The following is a 27,899-nucleotide window of genomic DNA, read 5'->3' as shown; positions in this document are numbered from 1 at the left end:
TGATCAAAAAAATTCTAATCCCGCCCTGACTTTTCCAGGATTCCATCAAAGACATTAGATCCTATTTAGCACTTGATCTAAGCAGAGAACACCCTGTCAGAAGAATCTAGGTGAAATCTCAAGGCTTCTTAAGGATGGGCCGAGCTTCTATGAAAGAAGGCCACGGACCCTTACCAACTGCAATGCAACAAATGAAGTAGACAAGCAGTCAGTCTTAGGGGTGGCTGTAGTAGTAATAGTTGTCGTTGACTCACAGCTCAACAGTAAGACAGACAGTCATCGTTTCCTACGAAAGCTATCTTCCAAACATTTCCATTCGAGGCATCGACCCTTTGGAACATGCATTGATCAAATCCCGGGGATCGACAAGATGCCGATTGGGCAAGTGTACAGAAGCCCTGTGCCACCCATCAATAGGGTGAGTGTTATTTCGTCGCCATTCCTGGAATTGGATGCCAAGCAAGGGGCACTCATTAAAAGAAATTTCGTGGTCAAGAAGAAACCAGTTGACTCAAACGAGGAGACCAATGGGTCCGAGAGCCCGAAAATCCAGACGAAGAAAGTGAAAATCGTCAAGAAAGTCAAGGTGAAGCACAAAAACAAAGAAAATGCCGATCCTACGGAAGACCATGCTGAGCAATTACCCTCCAATAACCAAATTAATGACCAGCACAACAATGATGATTCCGTCATTGTTGGTTCGGAAGAACTGGTCAATGGGCACACTGAAAACGGGATCGAATCCAGTCCTGAAGGTGACCGATTACTGCAAAATGGAATTGAAAACCAGATGAGCGACATTTCAGAGAGCGTCGGTGATTTGCATATCAACGGTTATGATAACGAGGAAAGTGATATTGCCACCAATGAAGAGATTGAATGTCTTGCACCAGCCAAAGACCGGATCAATGTTATGGAACCAGACCCACAAATGAATAAAACGTCCTTGGAAGAAAACAAGCCGGAATTGACATCGGAAAAAATTAGCGACATCTATGAAAAGTTCCACGCAAAAGATGATGATGACGTCATAACGCCTACCGCATCTGAGCCTCACATACAGAAAATAGAGATCCCACCGCCCAAATCCGTGATAACTCACAAGCCGCTACCATACTCGATAGCAGATCATGCCAAAGGTCTCAAAAACCTCGGGAATACGTGCTTCATGAACTCAATCATCCAATGTTTAGCCCATTCCGCTCCAATATTGGCATTATGCCAAGAGTTTGCCTTGGACAAGGTACAGAAAGTAGCCACGGTGGGCCCGCACACTAATATCAAGATTAGGTCAGATGCGAAAACTGAAGGACGAATCACGAGCGCTTTCGCGAATCTGGTCAAGGACATGTGGACATCAAATGGGAGGGATCCGATTGGATCGCCACAAGAATTCAAGCGCGAAATCGGGCAATATGCTAGTAAATTCTTGGGCTTTGAGCAACATGACTCCCAAGAGCTACTCCAGTACGCTTTGGAAGGGATGCATTCAGAAATCAACCGGATCCCACCTAAAGAAAAAGCTACCAAAGTATATACTATCACTAACATAGACGTGAGGGTTAGGGATGACTGAATTATTTGCTTTGCTTTTTAGAACGTGGATGCAGGCGCTGACGAAAACAATAACTCATGCGAACCAAAGAAATATGATCCGGACGACCCCGAGGAACCCAACCTTTCTGCCTCGGAAGTCGGTCGCCGTTGGTGGCGGCAGTACCTTAAGCATGACAGCAGTGTCTTGAGTGACTTGTTCATGGGTCAGTTTCGATCCACTCTGAAATGCACGGTGTGCTCTCACGAGTCTGTGACTTTTGAACCTTTCTGGCTGATATCAGTGCCCATTCCCAGCAAAGGACGGCCCAGGGGTTCCAACTCGGAGGGAACGGTCAAACTTCAAGACTGTCTTGACCTTTACGTTGCTGGTAAGATACCCAAGCCATCGAAAATAAGGTCGTTTTCAATCAGGCTAGTTATTGAGTTATTGGTGTTGTGTGGCTTGAGTAACAGCTTTAATTATAACACGTTGCCTTTTCAGAATCGCTACCGGTAACGTGTTACATACCGGCAAAAGTAACGTTATTGGTAACAGAGCGGTTTTTTTGCCTCCTATTACAGTTACTTTCTTTTTTTTGAAACGAGGGAAAGAAAAAAGCTCTACCTCGACTTAGAGAAAAAAATGCAATAAATTTTGTGGTATGGAATGCAATTGTGGAATATTTGCCCTATGTTAACTTTTGTCAAAGCATTAAGAGAATAATAAAATAAAAATAGTCCTTGTCCATAGTGTAGAAAAAGAGAAAAAACGATTAAAACCAAACAACCCTTCAATTCTCGAATCCTTTCACCCTTGTACCCTCCTATATTCGTCATTTGTTTCACGTCATATTTACAAAACGATTAATAAAAAAGAAATTAAAAAAATGGTATAAACTCTTTTTTGCAGTTTTAGGCCCTCTTTTTTTCTCCAAAAGTAACGTTAACGCCTTATTTTTTATATAACAACTAACGGTAACACAATACCTTTTTTTAATTCAAGAAGTAGCAACTCTTGCAAAAGATTGAAGAAAACACTACTCAGATCATTGCACGTAAGGTAAAAGGTGTCGTGCAATTAGTGCGAGAAAATATCGTTGTTTTTTCTTATGTGGAAAACTAAAAAAATGCCCAATTATTTGTTTATTTATTTCTAGAGGAGTCCCTTGATGGCAATGAGAAACCTACATGTGGAAAGTGTAAAGAAAGACAAAAGTGCGTCAAGTGGTATATGGTTGAGCGATGGCCCAAGATTTTGGTCATACATTTAAAGCGATTTGCTCCTGGAGAGCGCTTCAGGTCAAAACTCTCAAATCACGTGGACGTTCCAGTGGAATATCTAGATCTCAGGTATGTACCTATCAAATATCTTCCCTGGTGGCATCTAAAGTACGGTTTTTGAAAATAACTTTCGGAGGCCAATCATTCAGGCTAAGCCGCCGCCGTCATAAGAGCTTTCAAAATCGAAACTCAAAGCCCCGGGGGGAGAATCTAACATCACAAATGATAGCAAACCATCTCTATCAAGCGAGCATATTGTGTGCCCATGTTTTAATGCCATGAAATGTCAAAAAACTGCAAATCCAAGCAACATAATCCTTTGCACAAAACCTGGCCTTAAGCATAAAATTAGGGGGGGTGGGGAGGTGGGCAGAGAGCAAAAGGCGTCCCTAAATGGATTCCTAGATCCACGTAGCGTTGCAGTTCTCCGTCGTACACTCTCATGAAATATACTTTCTCATTTAGCTCTTACAGCAAGTCAGGACCGGCCCATTTCGATTTGTACGGGGTCTCCAATCACTCGGGAACCCTTCATGGAGGTCATTACACGGCATATTGTCGTCATCCCTACAAAAAGGATAAATGGCACCTATACAATGATCGAGCCGTCTCTTCCACTTCCAAATCTGGCGTTATTTCTTACGAGGCCTATTTGTTGTTTTTTGAGCGGAAGGAAAACGAGATAGAAGAGGAAATAGAAATGGCGAGCGCAAAATTGGATATTCCGATCGAAACAAATAACCACCCAACCTTACAAAATGGAAACGTGGCCGCAAAAGACGACGAAGTAACAGACGAAGACGACCTCGAGGATGGCGATGAAGAATGGTGACCTTGAACGGCTAATTTTCTATCCTAACGTGCAGAGATTATTTATTCATTATACTTCATAAGTTAGCGAATGTTATTGATATTAATATAAGCTTTCAAAAGTGGTTAATGCCGTTCGAAAATAGACTGGATTCGTTAGTGCACAGTGGTATTTGGTTACTGGATAATCACTAAAGGGGAAGACAGTGGAACAGGGTTTTCATTCCACCGACTCGATAGCGTGTAAGGGGCGTTTCATGAGTTCATCGGCCGTTTCCCGGGAATATCGTTCGATATGAACCCGGAGAATAAAGTCGCCCTCGCGATCGGGAAAGAAGGTACTAGGAATGATGCAGTATTTGCCAGGGGAAAGTCGGACTCTAATATTGGATTCACGTCCGTCTTGCCAAGTGGGAGTCTTGGCCACACACTTGTGAAAACCATCGTTCCGTCTATAGGCAAAAAATTGAGTGGAGAGCTCCTCACAGTGATCTTCAACCCGGTAAACCTTGAATCCAACCTACAAGACAAGCAAAAAGTTGACCGAGTTTAAGAGGTGAGAGGTAAGCATAATGCTCTGTCTCTCATGGGTGTTATCCAACCTGATTGAGGCCTTTGGCCCGACTCTTTGGTTCCCGTCGTTGCATAAGAGATATCACAGCCGAGCAACGCCCATCAGGATCACTTGGGTCGCAATCGTTGAGGCGAATGAAACATTGTGGGTTCTTTGAGTAATTCTTAAAGTCCCCCTTTTGGACGCCTCCGGCATTCAGGCCCACCTCCCAACGGCCGTGAAACGTGATATCTTGGTCAACCTCGTGGTTCAGATGACAAATGTCCACAGTCTGAGAACACGACCGATCAAGTTAAAATTGACCTGCAATGATGCAACTCCTCAAATATTCATTACCTTGAAATATTTCAGGAAGTCTCCGTAAGCCATCCAAAAGCCACCATCCTGGTAAGTCTCGGTTTCCAGCTCTTTCTTGATGTCCTCCGAGACATTGGCCCATCTCGTATCGGTGGGATGCCATGCTCCAATCCAATTGACATGAAGAGGTCCGGAGCAATTTTTCACCCGGATAAGCTGCTGTCCCTCTCCCAGGTAAGCTACTCGAGTGACCCTATATGCATACTTGACGTGAAGTCCCAATTGACCAGCCTCCGCCAGACATAGCCTGGTTTGTCGGGTTTTGATAGCAGTTGTGGCCAAGATGACATTTCCCAATTGCGAGGCTCGAAGAAGGTCAAAGAAGAGCCGGTCAGCGTGTCTGGCATCCATCGAGAGCAAATCGGGTAGGTCCCGAACCCGCTCTGGTACACCTCCAGTCAATTCAATGCATCCATCGATTGGCATCCAATGATTCAAGAGCTCATAAGAGCCTTTGGCCTTGGCATACGCCTTCTCCAACAAAGCAGGCCAGAATTCCTCCACGCAAGCCGACTTCATGTACAAAGGTGTGCCGTTCTTAATGGGAAGCCGATCGTCCACCACGATTTCAATCCATCGTCCAAACCAAAACCTGAAGTGGAAGATCCCGGCGTAGCTTTCTTTGGCTGTAAATCCTTGATCTTGAGGGACCACTTGATTGAGAAGGGCTTCACTCTCGGCCACAGCACCCATGGCTGGCACAAACCAAGAGTCCAATCCCACTCGAATATCAAAGCCTTCATTCCGATCCGACACCAATATGGGTTCGTCGGGTCGGACGAACTCATGCGGCCTCAACCACTCCAGATCATCAAAGTGTCTGGCACTTCGTTTCCGGAGGAGGTCATTATCGGGTGGGAACTCGGGGTCCTCAAAGAGCTTCTTGGCCTTTAGACATTCGGCCCTGAGGGTGAAGAAATCCTGCTCGTACAAATACTCCACCTCATCGGCATTGTCATCAGGATGATCCTCGGCCAGGGATGAAGACCTCCGCTTGGGTACGATGGTGGCGCTCAGCAAGGGGTCCTTCTCATCCGATGAGCTACTTGAAGACGACGAGGTCGAACTCGAGGTGTCCGAAGAGACCGAGGAGGCCCGTTCGATCCGATCTAGAGAGCCCGTCGCCTTCATCACCTTCCACTGGGTCAATCACTTGGGCCTTTCACTTCCAGATCCGATCCCAGGTCAGTCAAACGAACTATCAGAGCCCCAGATGTCCACTTCTCGGATCGGAGGGAATCTTCTCTGGCCACCACCAGCAAACATGTAGGCGTAATAGGACTGTTGTACAGGCCTCGAAGTCGATCCTATCCCACGTCTTTTTGTGTGTGTCTCTCTCTCCACTTCTCTCGGGCGTGATTCCGAGACGGACAACCATGAAGCTATACCTACATGTACGTACAATAATACGTACTGTCCTGGAGCCCAGGGCTACGCACAGCTCGGTTGTTCTGCACATCCGATGGATGGATGGATGGATGGTTGCCTCAAGTTCAAGAGCACACACTCATACCCGGTGGATAATGAGGCGAGTGATGTTCAGGAATGAACGGTACCCCAAACACCTCGACACACAGCATCTTGTAGACGTACCACGCATGGATTCGTTCGTTCGTTCGTTCGTTCGCTCTCCGCACCACCATTGTCCAATGAAGGTGCATGGCGCCATTGGACTCGGTGCAAATGACAAAGAGATACACGACCAAGCTCGTCCACAATACAGAGAAGGGGCATGCCAAGCATGACGCATAGACCTTTGTGTACCAACTTCGAGTCGGTTCAGAAGTTGTCAATGTGCCAGAAATATGTAGTCAAGATACGGTATACCTTGACTCTAATTCTCTTGCAGCTCTTTTCGAGCGCAATCAGATGTTTTGGGTTTGTTTTGTTCGAAGGCTCTATCAGGAATGTTTATTCAAGGTAGGAGGAATGTACAGGGAAGACGGAGACTAAACGGGAATTACCTTAGATTTGAAGGAGGGGAGGAAAATGATGGTATTCTTGCATTCTGTACGTCCAATCTGGTAGATTTACGACCTTGCTTTGGCTGATATGCTAGTGTTTTTATACATCGGATTAGGATCAAGGCAAGAGTTCCAACCGCACACCTCGAATTACGACTGAGGTGGATTGATTCGAGATATTCAAGGTCTTTAGGAAGTCCTAGTACAGCGGGTAATGTACTACAAACACTGTGCAATTGAGTTCTTTGACGCTTGAGACACCATGAAATCTACCAATATCTCCCTAGACCGGATATATTGACATGCTCGCACGAATGCTCAAGATCATTAGTAGACGTTTTAACGATGGCTTAGGATTCTCGATTCTCTTAAATCCTGTACACTCTAGGGCAGTTTTGACGAAAGAAAATGTGCCCAAAGCAAAGAAATATTTGCTTATGTATAGGAATAAGGTTACATAACTTTTTCAGGCCATCAGGCATAAGATTTGAAAGTTGAAATAAGAACCATCAGCATGTGAGATCAATTATTGGCTAGTTTGCTCTATTGTCTTTTTAAGGATCAGATGACGGAGAGAAGCATTAACGAGCTTTGAAATGCAACCAAGGATTCATCTTAAAATGGTTTTTCAAAGGCTTTTGCAGTACCATCAAAACATAAACTATGTTCAAAATATGTTTTACAAGTTAGAGAGACCTTAAACTAAAAGGAGTGGACACCATCGGGGCTAGACCGATGGATGTTACATTTGTCAAAGCTCTGTAACAGATGAATTATTGGAAACAGGCTAACAATTACTGCAGAACACATTAATTTTCAAAATGGTGTTGCTGTTGTTAGATGCTACTCGAAAGCACAATATGTACGACAGAGTTTTGGCAACGAAGAAAAAAAGGAAAGACAAGGCCGAGACAGCACTATCACTACAACGTTATATTTTTTTATCATAAAAGTTAGGAGTCTGATATAAATTCAAACAGCGTTGTTAGAAGAACACCTGTTGTTCTTTTCAATCTTGATTTTATTCCGTAGGTTAGTATTCCCTTATGACTTTTTAGGAAGTGAAATATTGCTTTTACGAAGTGACCTAGCTGGATCAATTGTCACATCCAATCCTCCTATTCAAGGTACCTTCGATTAAGCAGACCTCGGTGTCATAACCCAAATTCTGCAATTTGCTGCGATCTCTTTCAATGCTGTGCTAAATCCAAATCAAAGCAATTACCGAAAAAGGTTGGCACAAATATTTGGGTTTTAGATTTTGCAATTAATTACCTTCGCAGCTTGTTTTATATTCGGACAATTTCCGCCCAAACGTGTATATAAAACGTTTTATCCTGCAGATCAAGATCTACCTGTAATTGCCAGAGCTACTCGTGTATGTCTCCCTTATGGTCATTCTTAGCTTCAGGAATAACAAATTGAAATCACAATCTGACAGAAAGAAGCCCATTTGTTCATTAAGCATTATCTTCTCCCTTTTCACCATGAAACTTCCTTTGTGCTCCACCTTTGTAAAGCACAGCAAGAGTTTGTTCAGCTCGTTCTACAGATGCAATTTCAACCTTCATCTCAACATTTCCCATCGTCTCATTTCAGATGGCCCGTTTTTGGTGAGTGAAAACAAATGGAAATGTATTATACACGTTTGTTCAGCCCTCGACTTTCGCCCTCCTCCAACGTTTTAGTATGCATTATATAAGTGGATACTTTCTTGTGTTTGCAATGCGGTTCATGTGGTCAGGCCTGTGAGACAAATTCAAGTGCGTACGTACACATTGTTCATCCAGACAAATGTACCGGGTGATGCGAATCTCGGACGTTCACACAGCTAACTCGCTCCCTATCATCTTTTTGACATTTCCCCTTCAGTCCGTCCAGGTTGTTTCAACTTTTTCCCCCGGTCCAAATCCCTCGGCCTGCCAGGTGAGTGAACCCAGATCACATAACGTTTGTCGGGTCCTCTTTTATGAAACCATTTCATCATGACTTGGCTCGGTAATTGGTTTTGTTCTACTCTTCCAAATGTCACTTTTATGGGCTAAAATAAGAGTCAGATGCAGTTTTGAACACCAACCACCAACCACCATCACCCTTCAGCAGCTTCACCTGCACCAGCCATCCGTCCAAGAGTAAATGTACTACTAACCCTACTGTCAGTCTTGTGAAACGAAATGAGGCTATTTTGATCATTTTGACATCATCCTCTTACCAGCGATCCAGATTGAGCTACGGGATTTTGGTCACTTGAACGGAAACTACGGAAAGCCCACAACCCAAAGTGTGCAATCAGACCGGGAGATTCCTGACCACTGGTTCAGACTTCGCTCGACGTTTTGTGAGGTTGATGTTGGTTAAAGATTTGTATTATAGATGATTGGACTAGAAGATACGAGCACAGGTTCGGATCCTACTCCTAAACTGGAACGATGTGGTAAATTCCAATGTCCATATGTCTGGCTGGCATCGTAGAATGACCATAACAATGGTTGATATGGTCCTGGGGGTGGCATCATGTGGCAACATTTGGATGATGAATTCATGGTCAAGTCTGGTGGTTAAGGGCACAAATAGGTAAAGAGTTTCTCTTTGTAATGGACCTGCCCTTTCAATGGACCTTGTCCTTGCCAATATTTTAGGCAAGAAAAAACACAATCACGATGATGATCAGGAGAAATAATCTCGTGATTGCATTTCCTTCAGCACTTAAAGGACAGTCAATATCAGACTCCTTCATTCTAAGGGGAAATCCCATCACATATTCGTATCCAAAACAAAAAAAGTACCATTTTACCAATTGTCGGTTCTTTGTGTCTTTTGTCAGACTCAGGGTTACCAAGTAATGAATGATTTACTCGATTAAAGATACCAGATGATGTGCGGTTAGGAATTGATCTTGATAGCGAGATATCATCACACTGTGTCCAAGTTCAAAGAAACCATCGTTCTAGGCCAAGTTTGGTGGCAAAGAAAATGATTCGAGAAAATTCCCATGAGGAAATGGCTCGAACTTTCCTTGAAAAAAAAGCATCAATAAATCACAATAAACCAAAATGACATCAGCCCGGAGAAAAACTGTGGAAATGTTGAAAATGCTAGAACGATTTGTTTACAAGACCGAAAAAATGGACCTCCTTTGCCATGAACGTCTTAAGGGAGCCTCAAAAGAACCGGAACTTTAAAACATGTGTGTATCTTTGTTGTGGTTGGTTCAAATCCAAAATATTTTTGCAAAGGCCGATATACACGTAAGGTAGGCTTTCATTCACCGTATTTCCTTTAAACTTCGACTAAGACTTTGACGTCCTGAAATCAAAAAGCTCGGGTCATGAGCGCTCTTCCTATCAAACTGACCCTTAACAACCCAACTTATCTAGTTTTTGGCAAGTACATTTATTAGGCTTTCATGTCGGATAATTGTACAATCGTATGTCGTGTTGACGCGGTCATTCACTCAAAAGTTGTTGGAAAATGAAAAGAAACCATATTTGCTCCATGGGGTGAACCTAGACATATCCATAGATTTCTAGACACTGGATGTTGGACGACCAACCACCAGGCTTGCCAGGTTCAAGAGAACTAAAATAGCCAACCTGAGATTTCAATTTAGCCCAATGTAGCCATTCCAATACAATAAAAAAATTGTAACAATTCAATAACATATTGTCCATCTGTATCTCAATTGATAGGCAAAAGTGACTCAGGTAAAGGCTCAGGTAAAGGCTCAGATGATGTCCGTAGGGAGGAAAAGTGTCAAGATTGGAGAAGCTGCTGTTAGGTCCAACACTTCTATAAAAATTTAGTCTCAAATTATGACTCAGGTAAAGACTCAGGTAAAGAATTAGTTGAAGTCCCTAGAAAAAATGTTAAGAATGTAGAAGTTGCTGTTATGTCCAACAGTTATACTGAGTACTTTAATTTAAAACAGTCCATGATCAAATTTAGCCCAAATTTAGCCATTTAGCCATTTAGCCACTGCAAATTGTTATAGCCACAAGGGTCTCAATTTAGCCCAAATCGAAAAAATTTGGCTATGAATTTAGCCATCTGGCAACCATGCCAACCACTCGGTTGGCTAAACAGTACAATAAACCGGTTTGTAATCAATTCCCAGGAGACCATCCATTGTATTGTTTTACCAGCCGAGTGGTCGGTCGTCCGACATCCAGTGTCTAGAAATCTATGACATATCAAATCGACATATATCTATATAGAATGAACCATATTTTCAACCGTGTTTTATATTCCTTTTTACTCGTGCCACAAACGAGACCCAGAAGAAAGCATTATCATCAGATAAATTAAGTGGGCCATTTCGTTTGAAACGATATGAATATTACCAAGCAATAGTAGTGCAATCTTTCCCAAGATCGTGTTAATCTCGATGAAGACTTGGAATCAAGAAAAGAAGCTTTGTCCAATAAGTATTTCAAAACAATTGCATGGAGTTAGTCTTATTCATTCGTGCGCACGTTTTAAATGACATTTTTAGTTGGTTCTACTTTTTGAATTGAACCCTCATATCAATCGCTTCTCACCTACTCTTAATCTACTAAATTTGACATATTTCAAGTTTTCTAACCCGAATTTTGCTTTTCAAACACGTTTTGTATTTTTTGGGATAACAAAGACTCATATTCAACAGAAATTGATAAAGCTGTAGCCAATCATTGCGGTTATAAAGAGTAAGTACCTTCCAAAAGCGCATTTTTCAGTGATGTGAAAGTCCGCTAAAAACAATAAAAACATTGTAAGCGCTCCCCCAGCAAAAAAAAATATTTCTCGAATATTGTGTTATCAACAATTTGATGTTTAAGTGCTATAATAATACAATAAATAAAAAGATAATTTTAGACACTAACGATACTCTCAGACATTGCTTATTGAAAATGTATTTTACGGGTTTATGGATTAAATGAGTACCGGCTTCATTGGCTGGACGAGGCTCACTCCTCCCAACTCGCAAAATCAGGTACCACAATTAAGTAAAAACATGTGTTGCTGAAAAACTGCTAAAGGTTTGATTTTCCATTTGAAATCTTCTGAAAAGGTCGTGTTTTGCGTTTCGAAATCACCCATTTTCATGCAAATTGTAATTGAGGTCTCGACTTTTGAATCAAGAATTGAGCGATGATCTGAACCAAGTTTGGGTATCAGATGAAACGACTTCATGACGAAATGTCCATTGAAGCGGGAAAGGGAATGGTTTTGGATCCTAGGTACGCCGATGACCAAGAGCACGAGAGGAAGGCATCTGGTATTTTCATTTGGCATTTGGAAAAGAACAACCGCACACAACTTCGTATCCAGAGCAGTTGACCAAATCGAAGGTGTCCAAGCCATGACACCGCAGCATGTGCCCGCAAGTACCTATACGTACGTAGATACGTAGGTACGTACATCAAGTGTCTCAACTATCTCGGGACAGGATGACAGAAACAGTTTTCAGGCACGCTCGTCCCCGAGGATTGGAATCATCACACTCGTTGATTAAGAGCACCGGGATTGGTTTGTCTTTCTGTCGAGAGATCGATCATATGAGAGTACTCGAGATTACCCGAATTTCTCGGGGGAGTGCGCTTGTGCCAAGCTTTACCAATAAATGGTGGCACCTTTCAGATCTCTCACTCAGTTTAGGTTTGACTTTGAATCATGACACAGTTTCAAAGGATACACCATGTGAGACTTTGTCTATTGACCGTGATTACATTCACCAGTGCCATCAACGCCCGGCCTCACCATGGAGGGCCCCATGAATCCGGACCTCACTCTCATCAAAGTGGAGAAACGGCAGAACCAAGACAGCCTCGAGAGATGACGAGCTCGGCCATGGCACATCCTCATCGGAGAGAGAACCCGGCAGTGTACCAATTTGAAAACCCATTTGGCCAATCCTTCAACCAGCGGATGGGTCGATCTGAGCAAGCTAAGCATCATCATGAGCTACCCTCACAAACTATTGCCGAGAGGCGTGTCGCTACCCAATCACTTTGGCCCAGTAGCTCGTCCCATTGGGCCGATGTTCCCAGTGCCCTGACCAAGAGCAGTGACTGGCATCAATGGGGAGGTGCTGCATCCGCACAAGGGGATCCCAACTCTCTCTATGGAGGATCCGATGATGGCGGGCCTCCGCAACGCAAGCGTCATATTCAAAAGGGTGCCGGTTATGGGCAAGAGAATAGTTTTGATGATGAGGGTGACAATATTGAGTTGGGCGAAGACGAATTCTCCTCCCCTGGCCCGGGTCAAGGATACGAGGAAGAAGGACCTGATGGATATCAAGGCGGGGATGTTTCATCATTTGGCGGACCCTCGGGATTTGAGTCACAAGGCGGCTTTGAAGAAGAACAAGATGGATATCAAGGATCACCAAGTGGGTATAACAGCCCCCAAGGCGTTTTTGAGGGACATCATGGAGATTTTGATGAAGAGCAAGGCGGGTTTGAAGGACCACAAGGTGGCTTTGAGGCCACACGTTTTAAACCCTCGTCCAACCGGCCTTCATATGAAAACAACTACGAGCCCCAAGTGGTTGATCGAGGTTCTAGCTCGCCCATTGGACATCCTGCTGGCTTCCAAAGCGCCTTCCCAAATAACTTTGAGAAATTCAAGGAATCCGTCCAAGTGGAAACCACCCATCCCTACACCAATGATGAAGAGTCCGGCAACGGGTTTGCACCGCAAGGATTTCCCAAAAACTTCCCCTCCAGTTTTCCTGGGAACATCAAATTTCAGCCCTCTAGTGACCATGTAAAGGTGACCCAAGAGTTTCATTCTAATCAAAACTTCGGCGGACCAGAGGATTATGAAAGACCCCAAACACCACCAGGGTACAACCCTCCAAGCTATTCCGTACCCGGTCAGCTAACTCCTCTCCAACGCCCTGAGCGCGACTCCTCTCCCAATCAATTTGAGAACACTGTGCAACATGGCACTGGCGAGAGCCACTCCTACTTTTCTCATGGCGATTTTGGGTCCAAGACACCCTCTCACAACGGCCCCAGTCACATCGTTCCTATTCCCCAAAGAAGCTCCCAAACTTTTGGAGCACTCCCACCCAACTATGGCGCACCCCCACCAAGTTATGGCGGAGCCCCACCCACCTATGGTGGACCCCCACCAAGCTATGGAGGACCTGTGCCAAACTACGGCGGACCCCCTTNTATTCCCCAAAGAACTCACAACGGCCCCAGTCACATCGTTCCTATTCCCCAAAGAAGCTCCCAAACTTTTGGAGCACCCCCACCCAACTATGGCGCACCCCCACCAAGTTATGGCGGAGCCCCACCCACCTATGGTGGACCCCCACCAAGCTATGGAGGACCTGTGCCAAACTACGGCGGACCCCCTTCAAATTTTGGACCTCCCCCGTCTAACTTCGGTGGCCCACCTTCTCCTCCTGCCTATGGAAGTCATATCCCCAGCTTTGGGGGGCCTTCTTCGTCAATCCCTTATAGCGGATCACCGCCAAAATCGTTCCCACCGAAGAAGCCTAAATCCCTCAAGAGACAGCCATCGTACTCCCCTCCCCCTCCACCATCTCCTCCATCTCAATCTTTTGTCGATCCTAAAAGCTTTAAGCCAATTCAAACCAAATCCCAGTTTGACGAGATCAAAGAGATCGGGGACGATATCATTGATTCCCAATTCCAACAATTCAACGACCGCTTTTCCAGCCATACCAAAGGCGTCGACACTGACGAGGATTACCACAAGAGCGACCGAGATGAGCAGAACTTCAAGTACAACAAGGTCAACTACAGGGAGCCCATATCAAAGGTCTACACTCACGAGGAGCCAGAAGAGAACATTGAATATGGGACATCCTACGGAGCTGTTGAGGCCTACAAAGTAGGTTTTGAAAGTGACAAACCACACCCAGCCCACATGATGCTCAACGATGAGGATGATGCTGAAGATAAAAGCTCAGTGGAGGAGGATCCCAAGCAGTATAAGCCTCGCGCGGGCGGGGATTACAGCCCTTACAACGAGGAGATTGCCAAACAAGAAGAGGAGATGAACCGATACCGCAGCCAAGCCCAAGGTGAAGAGAGTGAAGACGATGGTTACTACATTCCGTCCCTTCCCCAAGACGAGGAAGAGACTGACCAAGACAGCTACTTGAAGGCCAAGAATGACTCCAATTCCTCCAAGCGCCGCTCAGCCCGTTTTGACGACGAGGACAAGAGGAGGCTTCGCCAAAAGTACCGCGGTAAAAACGTGGAAGCTGTCGAGGACGAGGTGGATCGATCCGGATCCTTCTCTGACGACGATCTTGTAGACGAAGAGGAGGCCAAGCGGTGGGCCCGTATGTATGAATGGAGGAAGAAGAATAGCGAGTAGCGAGAAATAATATGACTTAGCAGATTATTCCCTTGGATTCACCATGATTTTCAGATGACGAGTTTCTCATCTTGAGAGTTTTACGCTTTTCCCTAAATTTGAATTTCCAGGAAATTTCACGAAAAACGCCAATATCATTGATTGATACCTATGTTTTTACCCAGCCTCCCTCGGCCAATCTAGCGAAAAAAGTGAGTCATCTCACTTCCATTTTTGAGAAGTGAAATGGCAGTGAAAGTACATAGAACAAGCAATTAGCCCTCTTACCACCCATCCAGCCATCCATCCATCCATCCACATGTTGTAGTTGCCAATATACATTCTGAGAGGATGAATAAAAGTGTCAAAAAAGTATCAAAAACCGTGCCAATGACCATCTTTATCAATGTACTCTGCGATTACGAAATCGTATCACGATTTCAATGCCATCTGGACCGCCCTGCAAAGAATGCCCTTTGTGCTTTGTGTGCAATGAAAGGGGCAAAAGTGAAAACAAAAAGGGCATCATCATAAAGGTCTCGGAGACACAATTATCTCACTGCAATGCAAACCTTACTTGCACAACGAGTGTCCCAAAGTGTCGAGCTCGAAAGAGGAAGTTTTCAATGAATACGTCATATTCAGTCCATCCAATTTTGAATTAGTGATCGGTCATCAAATCAGATGGCTTCAAAGGGTTGGTTGAGTGGTTTGAGAGCTGAAATAATTCAAATTGATATTCGCTCAATGAACTTAAATTATAAACTACAATTCAGTGGTAAATTTTGGAAGCAGCATTTTAAGAAAGACTATAAACTGCGGGATTTTGGTATGAGACGAGCTCATTGAATGCACTACAAAAAGAGTTTCTTTTGCTTGTCAGATTTCTAATTATTTGTTCAGAGCCTCTCTTATGATATGGCTCTTTTTCCAATATCACTCTCACTAGCAGATCTGCTAAAATGCACAAAAGGCCACTTATTTCATTAAATATGTCAGATTAATTTATGATATATCTTCAACGTTTGGAGTGGGTGAATTTTGCTTTGATTTTTTTTCCAGCATTTTTTCGGGTTTTAAATACCGAAATATGGAATGAGTTCCCCGTAAGTCATAATTAATAAAAGATTTTGTCACATAATGCGTTCGAATTTGCCACTCTAGGGCACCCTTGAACGAAAGGCTGGTCTGGGTTTGTTGATAAAAAAACGTTCTAAATGTCACCAAAAACTTAACAATGGATCATCTAGTAAAAAGAATCGTCGAAGTGAGCATGGTAGCAGATTATAGAGGGTTGGTTCTTGGTTAAGTACAAAGAGGATTTTAAAGTCTTCACCAACTTTTTTATCTGATGGGTTGAAATTGAATTTGATTTTCAGTGATGCCTTTTCTGTCACTGACCTTATATTTTATTCCCGGGTTAGGACAAAGTGCATGGAGGCATTTCAAAACATAAAGGATTAGGTAACGTTCGCACCTACGCTGAATATAATTCAAGGGATTAAAGTATTTCCCAATAACTTTAGTGGCTCATGCCTGCAATATATTTTGTAAAACTTCTTTGTACTTTTTCAATTCTATTTAGCCCCCCTACGTTCAATGGCGCCCAGATTGGGGAAGTATATTCTAAATGCGGTTGGACTTGTTTAAAGTTTTCATAGTATATGCGTCTCTGGATTTGAAAGTGCGATATATCCACCAACAAGTTTGGTCCGATCTTGTTCGTTTTATTCATTGCACCACTACACGGATTGCCCCTCCAGTCTTCAATATCTTCTTATGCTGACGATACTAAGCTACTATTCGTAAGAAATTCATAGAACCAGACAGAACTGCAAAATGTCTTGGACGTTGTATACAAATGGGTTCACTCTCAAAACATGGAATGAAATGGGGACAAGTTTCGAATCATGACATACAACCAAAATGGAGTAGACAAATCATTCTACAACAACAATCGCCTGAAACCCATTTTATCAGTAAGGTCCATTAAAGAACTTGGAATAATTGTTGAAAATAACGGTAGTTCCTTAAGGTACCCAAGATACCATGTTCAATTTGAGATATCCATAGTGGGGAAATAACATCAATAATATTTATCATAGTTTTATCAAATGATACTCCAAATTTCTAACGGGACATCCAATTGGTGTCACCCTGTACGAGCATCAGCTACCCAACGCTTGAGGTTCCATTGAACAGCCCTGGACAGTGTATAGGGCTTGTCAAGTGAACGCGTTCACGAACAACTGACGTTATTCCATGGAGTAAAATCAAAGACAACATGTCCAGCCGAACCGCATTGTGTATGTATTGAATTTGGACATTTGTTTCATTTTACCTGCTTGTCTAAGCAAATAGCTTTTTGGTATTGAGCCAATTTGATAGTGCGTTCACTGATAAACACCAAACATAACATGTTCATGTTTTGGGTTGTTATAACACAGCTCACTTAAAATCACTCAATTATTAAGGGGCGGATGGTGCGAGTTGACCATGATGTTTGTCTTAGTTCTCCCTCTCCAAAATACCCAAAATCAGGGTGCCGGCCCACATTTTTCCTTGAATTTCCTTTACTTGACATGCCCTGTAGGATATCTATCAAACCGCTCCGGATATTTCCAACACACAGACTTGAGTGCAGTGCAGATCCGTTGGATCATCTTTTTTATCAGAAGCATGTCACCTACAAACAGACGTGATTCTTGTCCCATATTACACTTTTTGTTCACCTTGATCATTGTATCCGAAAACAAACTAAAGCAACCCTAAAAAAATGTTTATCAGGGGCGGAGGCTCTCGCAAAAATGCATTTGTGATAGGACTGAGACCTATTTTGCCGATGATATCAAAAATGTATATTCGGCAGGGTAAATTCTTATTTGCAATTTTAGTTCGCCATCGAAGAAAGTATGCACAAACACAAAGGAGGAATGAATTACTGGGAATAAGCAAGGCCACCATTAACATCCAACCTAGAGGGCTCTAATTTAACCCTCTTTCTATCAAATGTGACATTTGTCACTAATTCAAATATTTTCTTCGAGGCGTTTTTTACCAGGCTCGCACAAGTTTGTTATGCAGATCTTCATGAGCTTGCTCAGTATGTAAATGTATCAATGTACATTTCATGATGCCACCAGAAGTGGAATCTGTCCAGGATGATCAAATGTCATATGGACACTTATTATTAGCAAGTCTGGGAATTATGCGCCTAAAAAACTCCAACCCACGACTCAACCGAACATAACGCGTGGTTTGGAGCAAGAGTCAACTGTTTTTTACGAGGCCAAGGTTGGGAAGGAAAGTTCATGAAATCCCACGTATGTACAATAACTTACTTGGCATCACAACTGTTCACAACAAAATCTTATATTGCTTATTTGTTGGTTGGGTTTGAATTTCAGTATCAAGATAGCGTTAAGCTCTAATCTTTAATGGCCTTCTCCTTTTTCCAGATTCTTGAACTGGGTTAGAATTGAAACTCACAGGAATTGCCTCGCTTTTTTCCAACTGATTTAATTATTTTTTGTGCGAAAAAGTAACTTGTTGTGGAAAAACATTGCAAATCTTTGATCGGTAAATTTAAGCTAAAATGAAAAAACGACTGACCTTTTGCTTAATTTTTGGTAGAACTTCCGGTGCGGGCGTTTTTGAATTAAAATGAGTCCTGTTATTAAAAGAGCAATGAATGGATAGATAGAAATTGAATACGAAAATAGTTCAGCTAAGAATCCAAGTCTCAACGATACTGGCTTTCAGTTACATTACCACTCAAATTTGGTGGTGTTTTTAGTATATCTTAAAAGCCAGTCGTAATTTGCAATTTTCGTTAGTATTATATTCCAGCTCGACAGACAGATTATTCTGTCAAGGTGGTTTTAGGCCCCTGCACTTTCATATTAAAAAAGTTCTTCCACACGCATACACAAAGTGGATTCCAGAGTGAGCAGGACTATATTTCATTAAAATTATAGAACGTCAAAAAAGCGGATCATGCAAAAGAGGACAAAATACATGAATATGCAAATAAGGGTCTGAAATGCAAACAAAGCTTTTAATGTCTTTCTTGGAGAAAATTAGTTAGTTGTCCCATTCCATTGGATCACGAAATGTTTCCTATTTGTGGTATAACAAACAAGTTTAGTAACATAATTTTAAGTTGATCGAGGGTGGAACATTTTTGGTGACCTACCTTTAATTGTGAAAAAAAGATTGTTATTGAAATCTAGCATTGCTCTCATTTTGATTACCAAAAGAGCCCTAAAGCCCACACCTAATATCTAAGAAGACCAGATTTCGATCATTAAAAAACCGCGGATGTATTAGGTGCAATTGGAATTTCCAATCGGAAGTTAGCTAAATGTTGGGTTTGAGAAGTAACTTAAAAAAATTGGAAATGCCATGGAAATCGTTGGAGCACGTTTCAACCATTTCGTCAAGTAATCAAGCCAATAAGTGGTTAAATCCTTCCCTTCCAATCCATGTTTGCTCTTTCTCCTCTATTGATTGCATTGCATCATTTTCAAAGCTAAAGTGCTCTAAAGACGTATTGATTGGAGTAAACTAGAAGCAAATCGAAGTCATTTTTAATCCCAGATGTACCTTGACATTGCAATGCTGTAACTACTTTCTATCTGAACGTGATTAAACGTAAAATCACGAAAAAATAACTGAAGACACGATCAAAACAAAACCTTGTCGTGGTGTTCCCCATAAAAATGTGGAGATTGATCCCAAGTTAAATATCTCCGTTCACCACGACAAAAGTCGCTTGCCAATTTGGCGCAGTATGTATGAAATATGACTAACATTATCCCTAACATCTAGAGTCAGATAGAATATTATAACTGTTGTAGAAAACTCTCAGCGAAAACTGCAATGTCGATTCAAGTGGAACAAATGCACCATGAAGGTGCCAGTACTGGTTTGCAATTTCCTGTCTCAGAGCTCCATATGATTGACTCAATGGTGTGTACTGAAAAGATCGCACTTGAATTCATTATCCCCGGAGGCAATCGCATGTTGCCAATTGACAATTGTGTTCAAGTGTTCAAGTGGACATTAATGCGATCAAGAGCACTCCTCTGACCATAGCAAATAGATCAAGGATCTTCATGCACACAACTCTCGGTCATGGTTTCGGATGCTGACTTTGCTCTCCGTTCTGAGTGAACGTTCATTCGGGTCACTCACGAGCTCAAAAAATGCACCGACGCGTACGTTGCCATCACTTGCTGGGTGAGATGGTACAATTTGGTGTGTTATTTGGCTTGACCCCCCTCTCTCAATTGTACAATCATGAAGTAAGAACCAAGATCAAGTACAATACCTCTATAGGTAGGCACTGAGCGTACGAAAAAGAAATGCACCACCCATGGCCATTTCATAAGCAAGCCCTGAGGTGTGATGAACGGTTTTCCCTTCTTCCAACGCCAAAACGTGACAGAGAAAGCCAGACTTCTCGGGTCACCACGGTTGCATTGGCCTTGACTGACTCACTGACCAACCAACCACCCGAACCATTGTTGGACGAACGATTTGAAGCGTGTCAGACATCAATTGTAGCCCTCAGTCCCGAGATTGTGTTTGATCATCTTTGGCCATGTCATCGTCATCCCGGAGTTCTCTGCATCAAGCATTGGGCAAATCTGCACTGATCCAACTCATTGAGAGACAACGGAAGCAGTTATCGGAGTCCGAGAAGATGGAGTTGAGCAGGAAAGTGGAGTCATCCTGCAATCGCTTCGATCAGAAGGGCAAAGGTCGCTTGAGTGTGGATGATCTGTACAACGTGGTCCGACTTCAAAACAAGATCGACACCACCAAAGATGATATTCGGTCCTTGGTCCAAGACTTGGATATGGATCGGGACCAGACCATCTCGATCGAGGTGAGGTCATTTAGGAGTTGGTTGTTGATGATTTTGGGAGGTTGGGATTTTCCCCGTTCAAGTCAAGGTTCCTCGGTTGGCGAGGGTAAATGTTAATGAGAGACAACAAGAGCAACGATATTTTTGTGCACTTTGTTGGTCGCTGTGGAAGGGGATCGTGCTTGAACTTTTTCGTGTGTCTAATTTCAAGGATGATAAGCCAGATTCGGTCAAAGCTAATCCGTTGACATTGAACTTTCAATTGTAAATTGGCACCATCGTTTCGAGGTAGTGTGCAAGTTATTCTTTTGATCGAGTACAACAAATCCATGTCTGTCCATAGAAAATGTTTTTGTTGGTGCTAGAGATATGATTTATCCAAATTTAGTATGTATTATGTTTCAGCTAATCCATCATGCCTTTTTTAGTTGCTTACTTTTTAAGCATCCTTGTCCTTCAGTTGATCCACATTGCCAGTTTATTTAATTGACTTATTGACGCTCTGAAAATCAATCCGTCACAATCCCAAGAGTACGTGACAATTTTTTATCATTTATCCAAAATAAAGCAGGAAAAAATAATTTTAAGCAGAAGTTTTCTTTTTCAAGATTATGTTGTAAACATCATCTAAATCTTCCACTTTTTTCAGGATTTCGTTTATATGCCCATATTATCAGAGGCCGTGTTTGCGGCCATGGACAAGAACAAAGATGGTCTAGTGTCCAAAGGTGAGCTCAAAATGGCTCAAAAGACTATGACCATGAAGGAATTGAAAGAGATCATCGATTCCATCGACGAGAACTCTGACGGCCTTCTCACGTACGAAGAAATCAAGGCCATGTCAAAGCAAGCCTACAGCAAGAAGAACTCCAAACGATCTCGAGATCAAGATGCCAAGTCCAAAAGCAAGAGCAAAAGTCGAAGTCGAAACCGGACATCAAGAGACAAATCCAACTCGAAGTGACTGTTTTCCTATTTGTTTACGATAATGTACAAAATTGACAATCATGTTGAATGTTGTAGTTTTACATAAAATATGTTTCATAAAGCTGGGCTTTCTCACGGTTGTTCCGTGGGCAACGTTTCGTTTTGATTGGCTTTCCAATTAATCAGAATGTTCGAGACCACAGAGGTCTGTAATTTGTCAACTTCACAGATGACACTGGTGACTTAATGCATAGATGCTAATTTTTAAAAGTGTGTCGGGTTCTGACACGTAAACTATTGTCGATACATGTTACAATAAATGAAATGAATTACGAATTCACCGATGTATGACATCAACTTTTAATATAGCCATGGATGCTGTTACTCTCATTTTGCTTTGAATTCAGAAGGGCAAGCATAAAAAGGAACAAAGTCAGAGCTTCTTTGATATTAATTTGATATTCATGAACAGTTTCCAATCTATTGTTTCCTTACTCTATGATCGATCTTCCCAGGCAGGAAATTGGAGAGATGAAAGCCCTTGACCAACTGGTTTTCTTCCTGCTTGCCATTGGTTCTTTAAGCAATTAATCAAACACGATTGGCTTTACCTGAGTTTCTATTTTCGAAATTTAACTTCATTTTGCTTGTTAACAGAAAACTCTAAATCACGAATTCAAATTGAGCCCGAATATATTTGACGAGGCTAAAGTCACGTAAAAGTCTGAACGAGTATTCAGACGCTCAATTGAAATGCCAGGTTGGCCTTTAGGACAGAGAAAGCCCAACCATGGGTGCACTAAATGATCAGTTAACTTGAGGGGTGAATAATAAATGTTGTCATTGGCCTGTCAACTTCGAAACGAATCAGAGCAGTCTTACAAAAAAAAGATCTGGACGGGAAAAGGCACATTTTTGCAATCATGTCGGCATCTAATATTTTGGGAACTCCGGCCGTGAAACAAGTCTTAACCCGACTTCACAAGTCTGAACACGAGGAAAACCAGTTATCAGAGAAGATTCAGAAGAATTGCGTCCAATTCGACCATTCCAAAACGGGCGCCCTGACTGAGGACGAATTTTTCAATGTTATAAAAACTCAAAACAAAATTCCGATCGAGAAGGATGAGGTGAATATGGTCGTAATTTCTGTTTTAAGTGAGGTTGCATACATTTTTTGTATTTGTCGGTACTAAAATGAGGAATGTTGGAGGCCTCTATTTCAAAGTAGAAAGCTAATTACTAATTCATGACTCATTTTCCTGCCCAAAGCTGAAAACCATCCTAGAACCCCTTCCGAGGACCAAAGAGGGCAAGATCAAGATCACTGACTTCTTTTCCATCGATATTCACTCTCCATCGGCCTTTAATGTAAGTCAGAAGCTCGAGACCTAATTGCCAATCTGCATTTGACCATCGTAGCTCTCCAATTTGACAAATTCACGTCCTCGGAAAGTTTTCAGAATGTTTTTCACGCAACCTTTGTTCCTTGCAGACCCTGGACCGAAATAAAGATGGTTTCATCTCCAAAGGTGAGTTGAAATTATCCAAGAAGAGCGTTCCGCTCAAGGATATTGAGCAATGCATCAAAGACAATGACCTCGACAAGGACGGCGTGCTCAATTTGGATGAGTTTCAAAAGTCGGGCGAAACAGCCAGGAAGAAATGAAGCTTGGAATTGGAATCTCATTTTTGTCTTTTTCTCTTTCCTCTCGCTTTACCATTGAAAGTATTTGAAACCAGTATTTCTTTTGATCCAGCCAACCACATTTCAAATAAATTCTCATCTCCAATGAGCATCTATTAGGGAAGTGACTTTGAGACCTTCTTTCTCCTTGGTAGCTGTCCATTCTCAGATTAACGACATAAGACGAATTTTTGGGGACACATATATCAACTTGGAGGGAACTTGAGCGCTCCTTGACATTTGGAACTTTCTTGAGGATCTCACTTTGACGTTTCCAATTTGAGGCCCAATGTGAAATGACATTCTTTATTATCCAAAAACGTCCGCAAACTTTTGTCATCCATTGGAACACTTGGCTGAACGACTCTTTGTGAACCTTTGATTGCCTTCAAGGCAATAGGTTTCGATCAAAGGGTCAAAACTGACGTTGTTGGAACTAAAAATAGTTTCATCAATCTTAATATCACATACTTCTTTCACCGTTTCATTGTCGCTAACGGAGCTCTACCTTTTTCATTCAACAGGCAAAGAAAAGGTTGTCAAAAGATGCATGCGCTTACTCGTCACTAGCCTTATGAAATGTTCTTGTAATTGTATATTAGCACACATTCACATGCGCCAAACGAGACAATCAAATATTGATGCATCAAAGGTATGTGCATTACGAAGTTAATGGATTTCGACAAGAAATCCAACTCAACTAGAGCAACTCTTTTCCATGATCAAAGACTACGTTGTTACTACGTACAAGGTCCTTAGAAACACATCTTTTTTTTCAAGGTAGATTGACATGTTTTCAAGATAAAGCATTCCTTTGATCTGTTTTCCATCCAAACTTACAACACTAGTTACAGGAAAGATAGCTACATATTCTGTCATCCACATTCAATGTTATTATCTTTGTGCAATAGTATTCTGAAGAAGAAGTTTCCTTTACTTTCGTAGACGAGTCCATACCTACGTACAGTAAAAAGAAACGGGAAACTTGTGAGTGTGTGGGTAGAGTCCTTGGTCTCGGCTTTGGTTTTTAGGTTGTGGCTTAGACTTCTCAGTTTCTAACCAACGCAAGAAGTCTCATGTATGCACAAGTAAAAACGGTTAGTAAAAAGACTCTACCATACCTCCTGAGAGGATTCTTTTTTTTTTCAAAGCCATGATATGTCAATTCCAATCCGAATGAAATGGATTTTCGACGCCCATTTTCAATGGCCTGGAGGGGATGCGAGAGGAGCCATCACCACCGTCGAGCTCATTTATCATTTATCATCACACCTCTAGAATGAAAAAGAGCAATCCGTCCTCACCGAGCTTGCAATGCAAATGAGGATCTAGTCCTTGGCACATTATCGATAACGTTGTCAGGGTGCTTGACTCCACGTTTGAAATAGGCGCGCTTTGGGTAAGGAAGTCACTTCCGTTGACAAACACAACAATTGTTATCGTAGCTCAAGTTCGTGCATTTATCCCGCTAAAGGTTTCGATCAACTAACTGAGATGGGGGGCCCGATTTATGGAGACAGTCGCTGATGATGCGAAGAGGGTTGTGGCTCCCCTTAGGTATCCATTTAAGGCCTGAGACGCGACAGAACATTACACGCAAGTAGTGCATTATGTGGCTCCAAAATGGAGCCACTAATGGAAAACAAGGCTCCCACCTTGATCGAGAATGTACTACAATGGTCAACAGGACATGTTTGGGACAAATGTTGACTTATGGCGAAGTCAAAAGCCATGCACGGATTCGATAAGAATGTGTACCTCAACAAACCGTGATTGCAGCCACAATATGGTGTAATTATTGTCGAAAAATAGTCCCCCCCCCCTCCTCTCCCCGACACATTGACAACCGTTTTTTTAATCTGCCCACGCTATTTTACATCGGTTGATGCCCAAGTGGATTCATCAGACACCAACACCAACCTCCAACCAACGAAGTTGGCGATGGTTTTCTGGAGGTTGAAACTTACGCAATACAGCATGTTCTAGGTACAGATTGCTCCCAATTCTCTCCGGTTCTTGGGTGAAAAGGTCTTTAGAGCTAGATCATTTCAACAATCCGCCCTTGAACACCAAAACTGTCGATGACGTAGACCCGACAAAAGGGCGTAGGCCGATACTCTTGTTAGAGATCCCAATGGAAAGCTTAAAGCAATTTAGCTCATCCCTCAAGTTTAGACATGTCAAGAGCAAAATGAAGCGCCTATTGGGAAACCTGAATAATTTTGCATGCGAAGGAGACATTCATTACCGATTAAAAACACATTTTTACCACCGTGTACCACACTCACCATGCCACAATCCCCGGATATCAAGGGATTTTATGGCAGATGTCATGGTAAACTTAGGTTGTGAGGTATTTTTTTTTTGCTCATCAGCGGCTTGGCGCCTTACTATTCACGTCACTTTTTTCTTCATGGAGCGACGAACTTGTTTCTCGAGGCCCTCGTTGAAGTAGTCGCTCATTTTGAGTGGGAGTGGGCAGATCTCTCTTGACGTAGCTCTCTCGCGCACTCAATGACAGACCGAACTTTACGAGGGCAGTGCTGAGAACGAACCGACTCTCTATAGGATTGGAATACCCGGGCTGAAAATATCGAAGGCGTTATTGAGTAGGATTCCCGGGTTCTAGAGAGTACAACAATCATGGATCTCTGGCAGTGTCTTGGAATCCCCAAGGAAGAACGAATCGACTCTCCGCAGCCATCCCGATTAGTGAGATCCGAGGACCGCGATATCCGTCCGAAGCCTCCAATCATTCCGGGAGACATGCGATCCCGTCGACAAAGCCTTCCCTCGGGGTCCACGATCCCCCCTACTTCGAAGTCCACCCATTCGACTCTGCCGGGACGGACCCGTCATATGAGCTCCAGGAGTAGTCGGAGTAACACCAACAGTAACGATATCAAGCATTGGGGCAGCCAGCTCTCTCTCCGAAGTGAAAATAGTGTCCACGAGCTGCGGAGTCGAACCCTTAGGCCACCATCTCCGGAAACATTGCGTCGATCGCGTTGCAACACGCCAAGTCGAGGTCGTTCTACCACTCCCAAACCAGTGATTCCGGACACCAAGATTACGGAGGCCGTGGCGCCCACCTTGGACGATTATTTGAGGAAGCCCCGTGTAGTGAGCACTTTTCGCCATGGGATCAACCCACAGGCAAATCCACCCAACCCATCCGAATTTCACGCCAAACGATGGGCCAACTATGAGAGGCCTCCATATCGCAATCTACGCTTAGGATATTTTTTGGAAGGCCCTCAAGGAGGTGATGGCGAGATCATTCCCGAAATCCTGAGAGAGTACTACAGAGATACCTATCTTACCAACCGTCTGTGACCATAAAGGATGTGGATTTGCTCCTTGATAGCCAATGTTTGGACTGCATGGAGACGACAAATACATTCTTTTCTAACAAACTCTGACTTTCGTCCCTCATCATTTGATTGTGAGCAAAACCTGATTGAACTAAATAGACACTCCCACGAACCTCAACCTATACAATTTCTCGTGGACGTGAGCATCAAATGATTCCACGTGCGTAAGAGCCATTAGATGTTTTTTTGGTACGCGTGGGTGTATTTTGATTGAAAACTGTATACGTTCATTTCGTCCTTGCTTGGAATTCGGAGATTGCTCGTCTTTGATATCATATCAGTTAGCTTTTGTACTATCTCACCCCTCCAAAACACCCACTTTGAAAAATTGAGATGTCTGTTAACTAATTGAGGCACGGAAAATTGTTTTTAGACCTATCTATCCTCGATATAGTACATGATAGTGGTACCACTCTGGCAAGTTAAGAATGGACGGGATTTCAAAATCGTTAGAACCACCCACGGTAAATCTACCACTCCTTGCTTTACCGCAGAACTTGCCGTTGACTTTAAAGAAATAAGTAACTCGAACAGATGCAAAAAAAACTTGGCTGCATACAAAAAGCAAGAGATGGTACAACTTAACGTTTTGATGATGATTTTGTTTTTTTTTACGCTTATTTTGGAGTTGTCATTCTCGTCAAGAAAGACCTAGAAATGTCAACTTTACTTTTATTTCCAGATGAAGATTTGATGTAATCCTTCTTGCCCTTGACTTTACAATTTGAACTAGAGAACCTAAATGCAGATCAGGGTCCCTAGTTTGGAAGAGCTTCGTGCCTCAGTTGACAAGACATGAAAGTTTTCACTTGGAAAGTGGATTACAAAATCCATGAAGAGTACCCACATGCCTTAGTGCAGTCTATTCCCTGTGTTCTTTAACATGATCGGACATTTTCTCATTCGCACACCTTGTTATTTCTCCCAAAAGAAAGGTTTTTGTTTCTACGACATAGTCAATTGACTGCTCTTTTCTTGCCAAATTGCATTGGCACAAGATTTATTGAGCAACATTTATTACAGGCTTATAACCAAAAGTCAGCACATTGCTGACAAATGGTTGACAAATGGCTCGTTTTAGGGCCTTCTAGGCCAAAGATTTCACGTCTGAGTTGGCTCAGGGTGTTCATGGCTGGATCCAGTCAGGACATATACAACTGGATTAGTTTGGCAAAACCTTACTTGAGTTTCCGAA

The 27,899-nt window shown here is 42.6% G+C and overlaps 6 protein-coding genes across 6 annotated transcripts; 5 read left to right on the top strand and 1 right to left on the bottom strand.

Moving 5' to 3' along the window:
• Positions 1 to 37: 37 nt before the first annotated feature.
• LOC131888459 (ubiquitin carboxyl-terminal hydrolase 15-like) lies at positions 38 to 3,791 on the top strand. The gene is made up of 4 exons (XM_059237320.1): positions 38 to 1,531; positions 1,598 to 1,925; positions 2,694 to 2,886; positions 3,283 to 3,791. The coding sequence occupies exons 1-4, from the start codon at positions 371 to 373 to the stop codon at positions 3,647 to 3,649; spliced, it is 2,049 nt and encodes a 682-aa protein (XP_059093303.1). The 5' UTR covers positions 38 to 370; the 3' UTR covers positions 3,650 to 3,791.
• Positions 3,664 to 6,176, bottom strand: LOC131888460 (calpain-B-like). Its single transcript, XM_059237321.1, has 3 exons — positions 4,538 to 6,176; positions 4,230 to 4,472; positions 3,664 to 4,147 (listed from the first exon to the last, which is right to left on the bottom strand). The coding sequence occupies exons 1-3, from the start codon at positions 5,687 to 5,689 to the stop codon at positions 3,848 to 3,850; spliced, it is 1,695 nt and encodes a 564-aa protein (XP_059093304.1). The 5' UTR covers positions 5,690 to 6,176; the 3' UTR covers positions 3,664 to 3,847.
• A 5,998-nt stretch (positions 6,177 to 12,174) lies between these two features.
• Positions 12,175 to 15,220, top strand: LOC131887621 (uncharacterized). Its single transcript, XM_059236251.1, has one exon. The coding sequence runs from the start codon at positions 12,175 to 12,177 to the stop codon at positions 14,863 to 14,865; it is 2,691 nt and encodes an 896-aa protein (XP_059092234.1). The 3' UTR covers positions 14,866 to 15,220.
• Positions 15,221 to 20,129: 4,909 nt separating this feature from the next.
• LOC131888141 (uncharacterized) lies at positions 20,130 to 22,145 on the top strand. Its single transcript, XM_059236925.1, has 2 exons — positions 20,130 to 20,737; positions 21,366 to 22,145. Exons 1-2 carry the CDS (start codon positions 20,450 to 20,452, stop codon positions 21,678 to 21,680), a joined length of 603 nt encoding a protein of 200 aa, XP_059092908.1. The 5' UTR covers positions 20,130 to 20,449; the 3' UTR covers positions 21,681 to 22,145.
• Positions 22,146 to 22,459: 314 nt separating this feature from the next.
• Positions 22,460 to 23,454, top strand: LOC131888142 (uncharacterized). Its single transcript, XM_059236926.1, has 3 exons — positions 22,460 to 22,773; positions 22,916 to 23,014; positions 23,139 to 23,454. Exons 1-3 carry the CDS (start codon positions 22,567 to 22,569, stop codon positions 23,310 to 23,312), a joined length of 480 nt encoding a protein of 159 aa, XP_059092909.1. The 5' UTR covers positions 22,460 to 22,566; the 3' UTR covers positions 23,313 to 23,454.
• Positions 23,455 to 24,224: 770 nt separating this feature from the next.
• Positions 24,225 to 26,752, top strand: LOC131888140 (uncharacterized). Its single transcript, XM_059236924.1, has 2 exons — positions 24,225 to 24,729; positions 24,805 to 26,752. The coding sequence occupies exon 2, from the start codon at positions 25,974 to 25,976 to the stop codon at positions 26,664 to 26,666; it is 693 nt and encodes a 230-aa protein (XP_059092907.1). The 5' UTR covers positions 24,225 to 24,729; positions 24,805 to 25,973; the 3' UTR covers positions 26,667 to 26,752.
• The last annotated feature ends 1,147 nt before the right edge of the window (positions 26,753 to 27,899 follow it).

This window comes from Tigriopus californicus, chromosome 10, assembly GCF_007210705.1.
Source record: "Tigriopus californicus strain San Diego chromosome 10, Tcal_SD_v2.1, whole genome shotgun sequence".
In the NCBI taxonomy this organism is placed as follows: Eukaryota; Metazoa; Arthropoda; class Copepoda; order Harpacticoida; family Harpacticidae; genus Tigriopus; species Tigriopus californicus.
The sequence above is the reverse complement of the archived record's forward strand: the minus strand, read 5'-3'. Positions and strand labels throughout refer to the sequence as shown.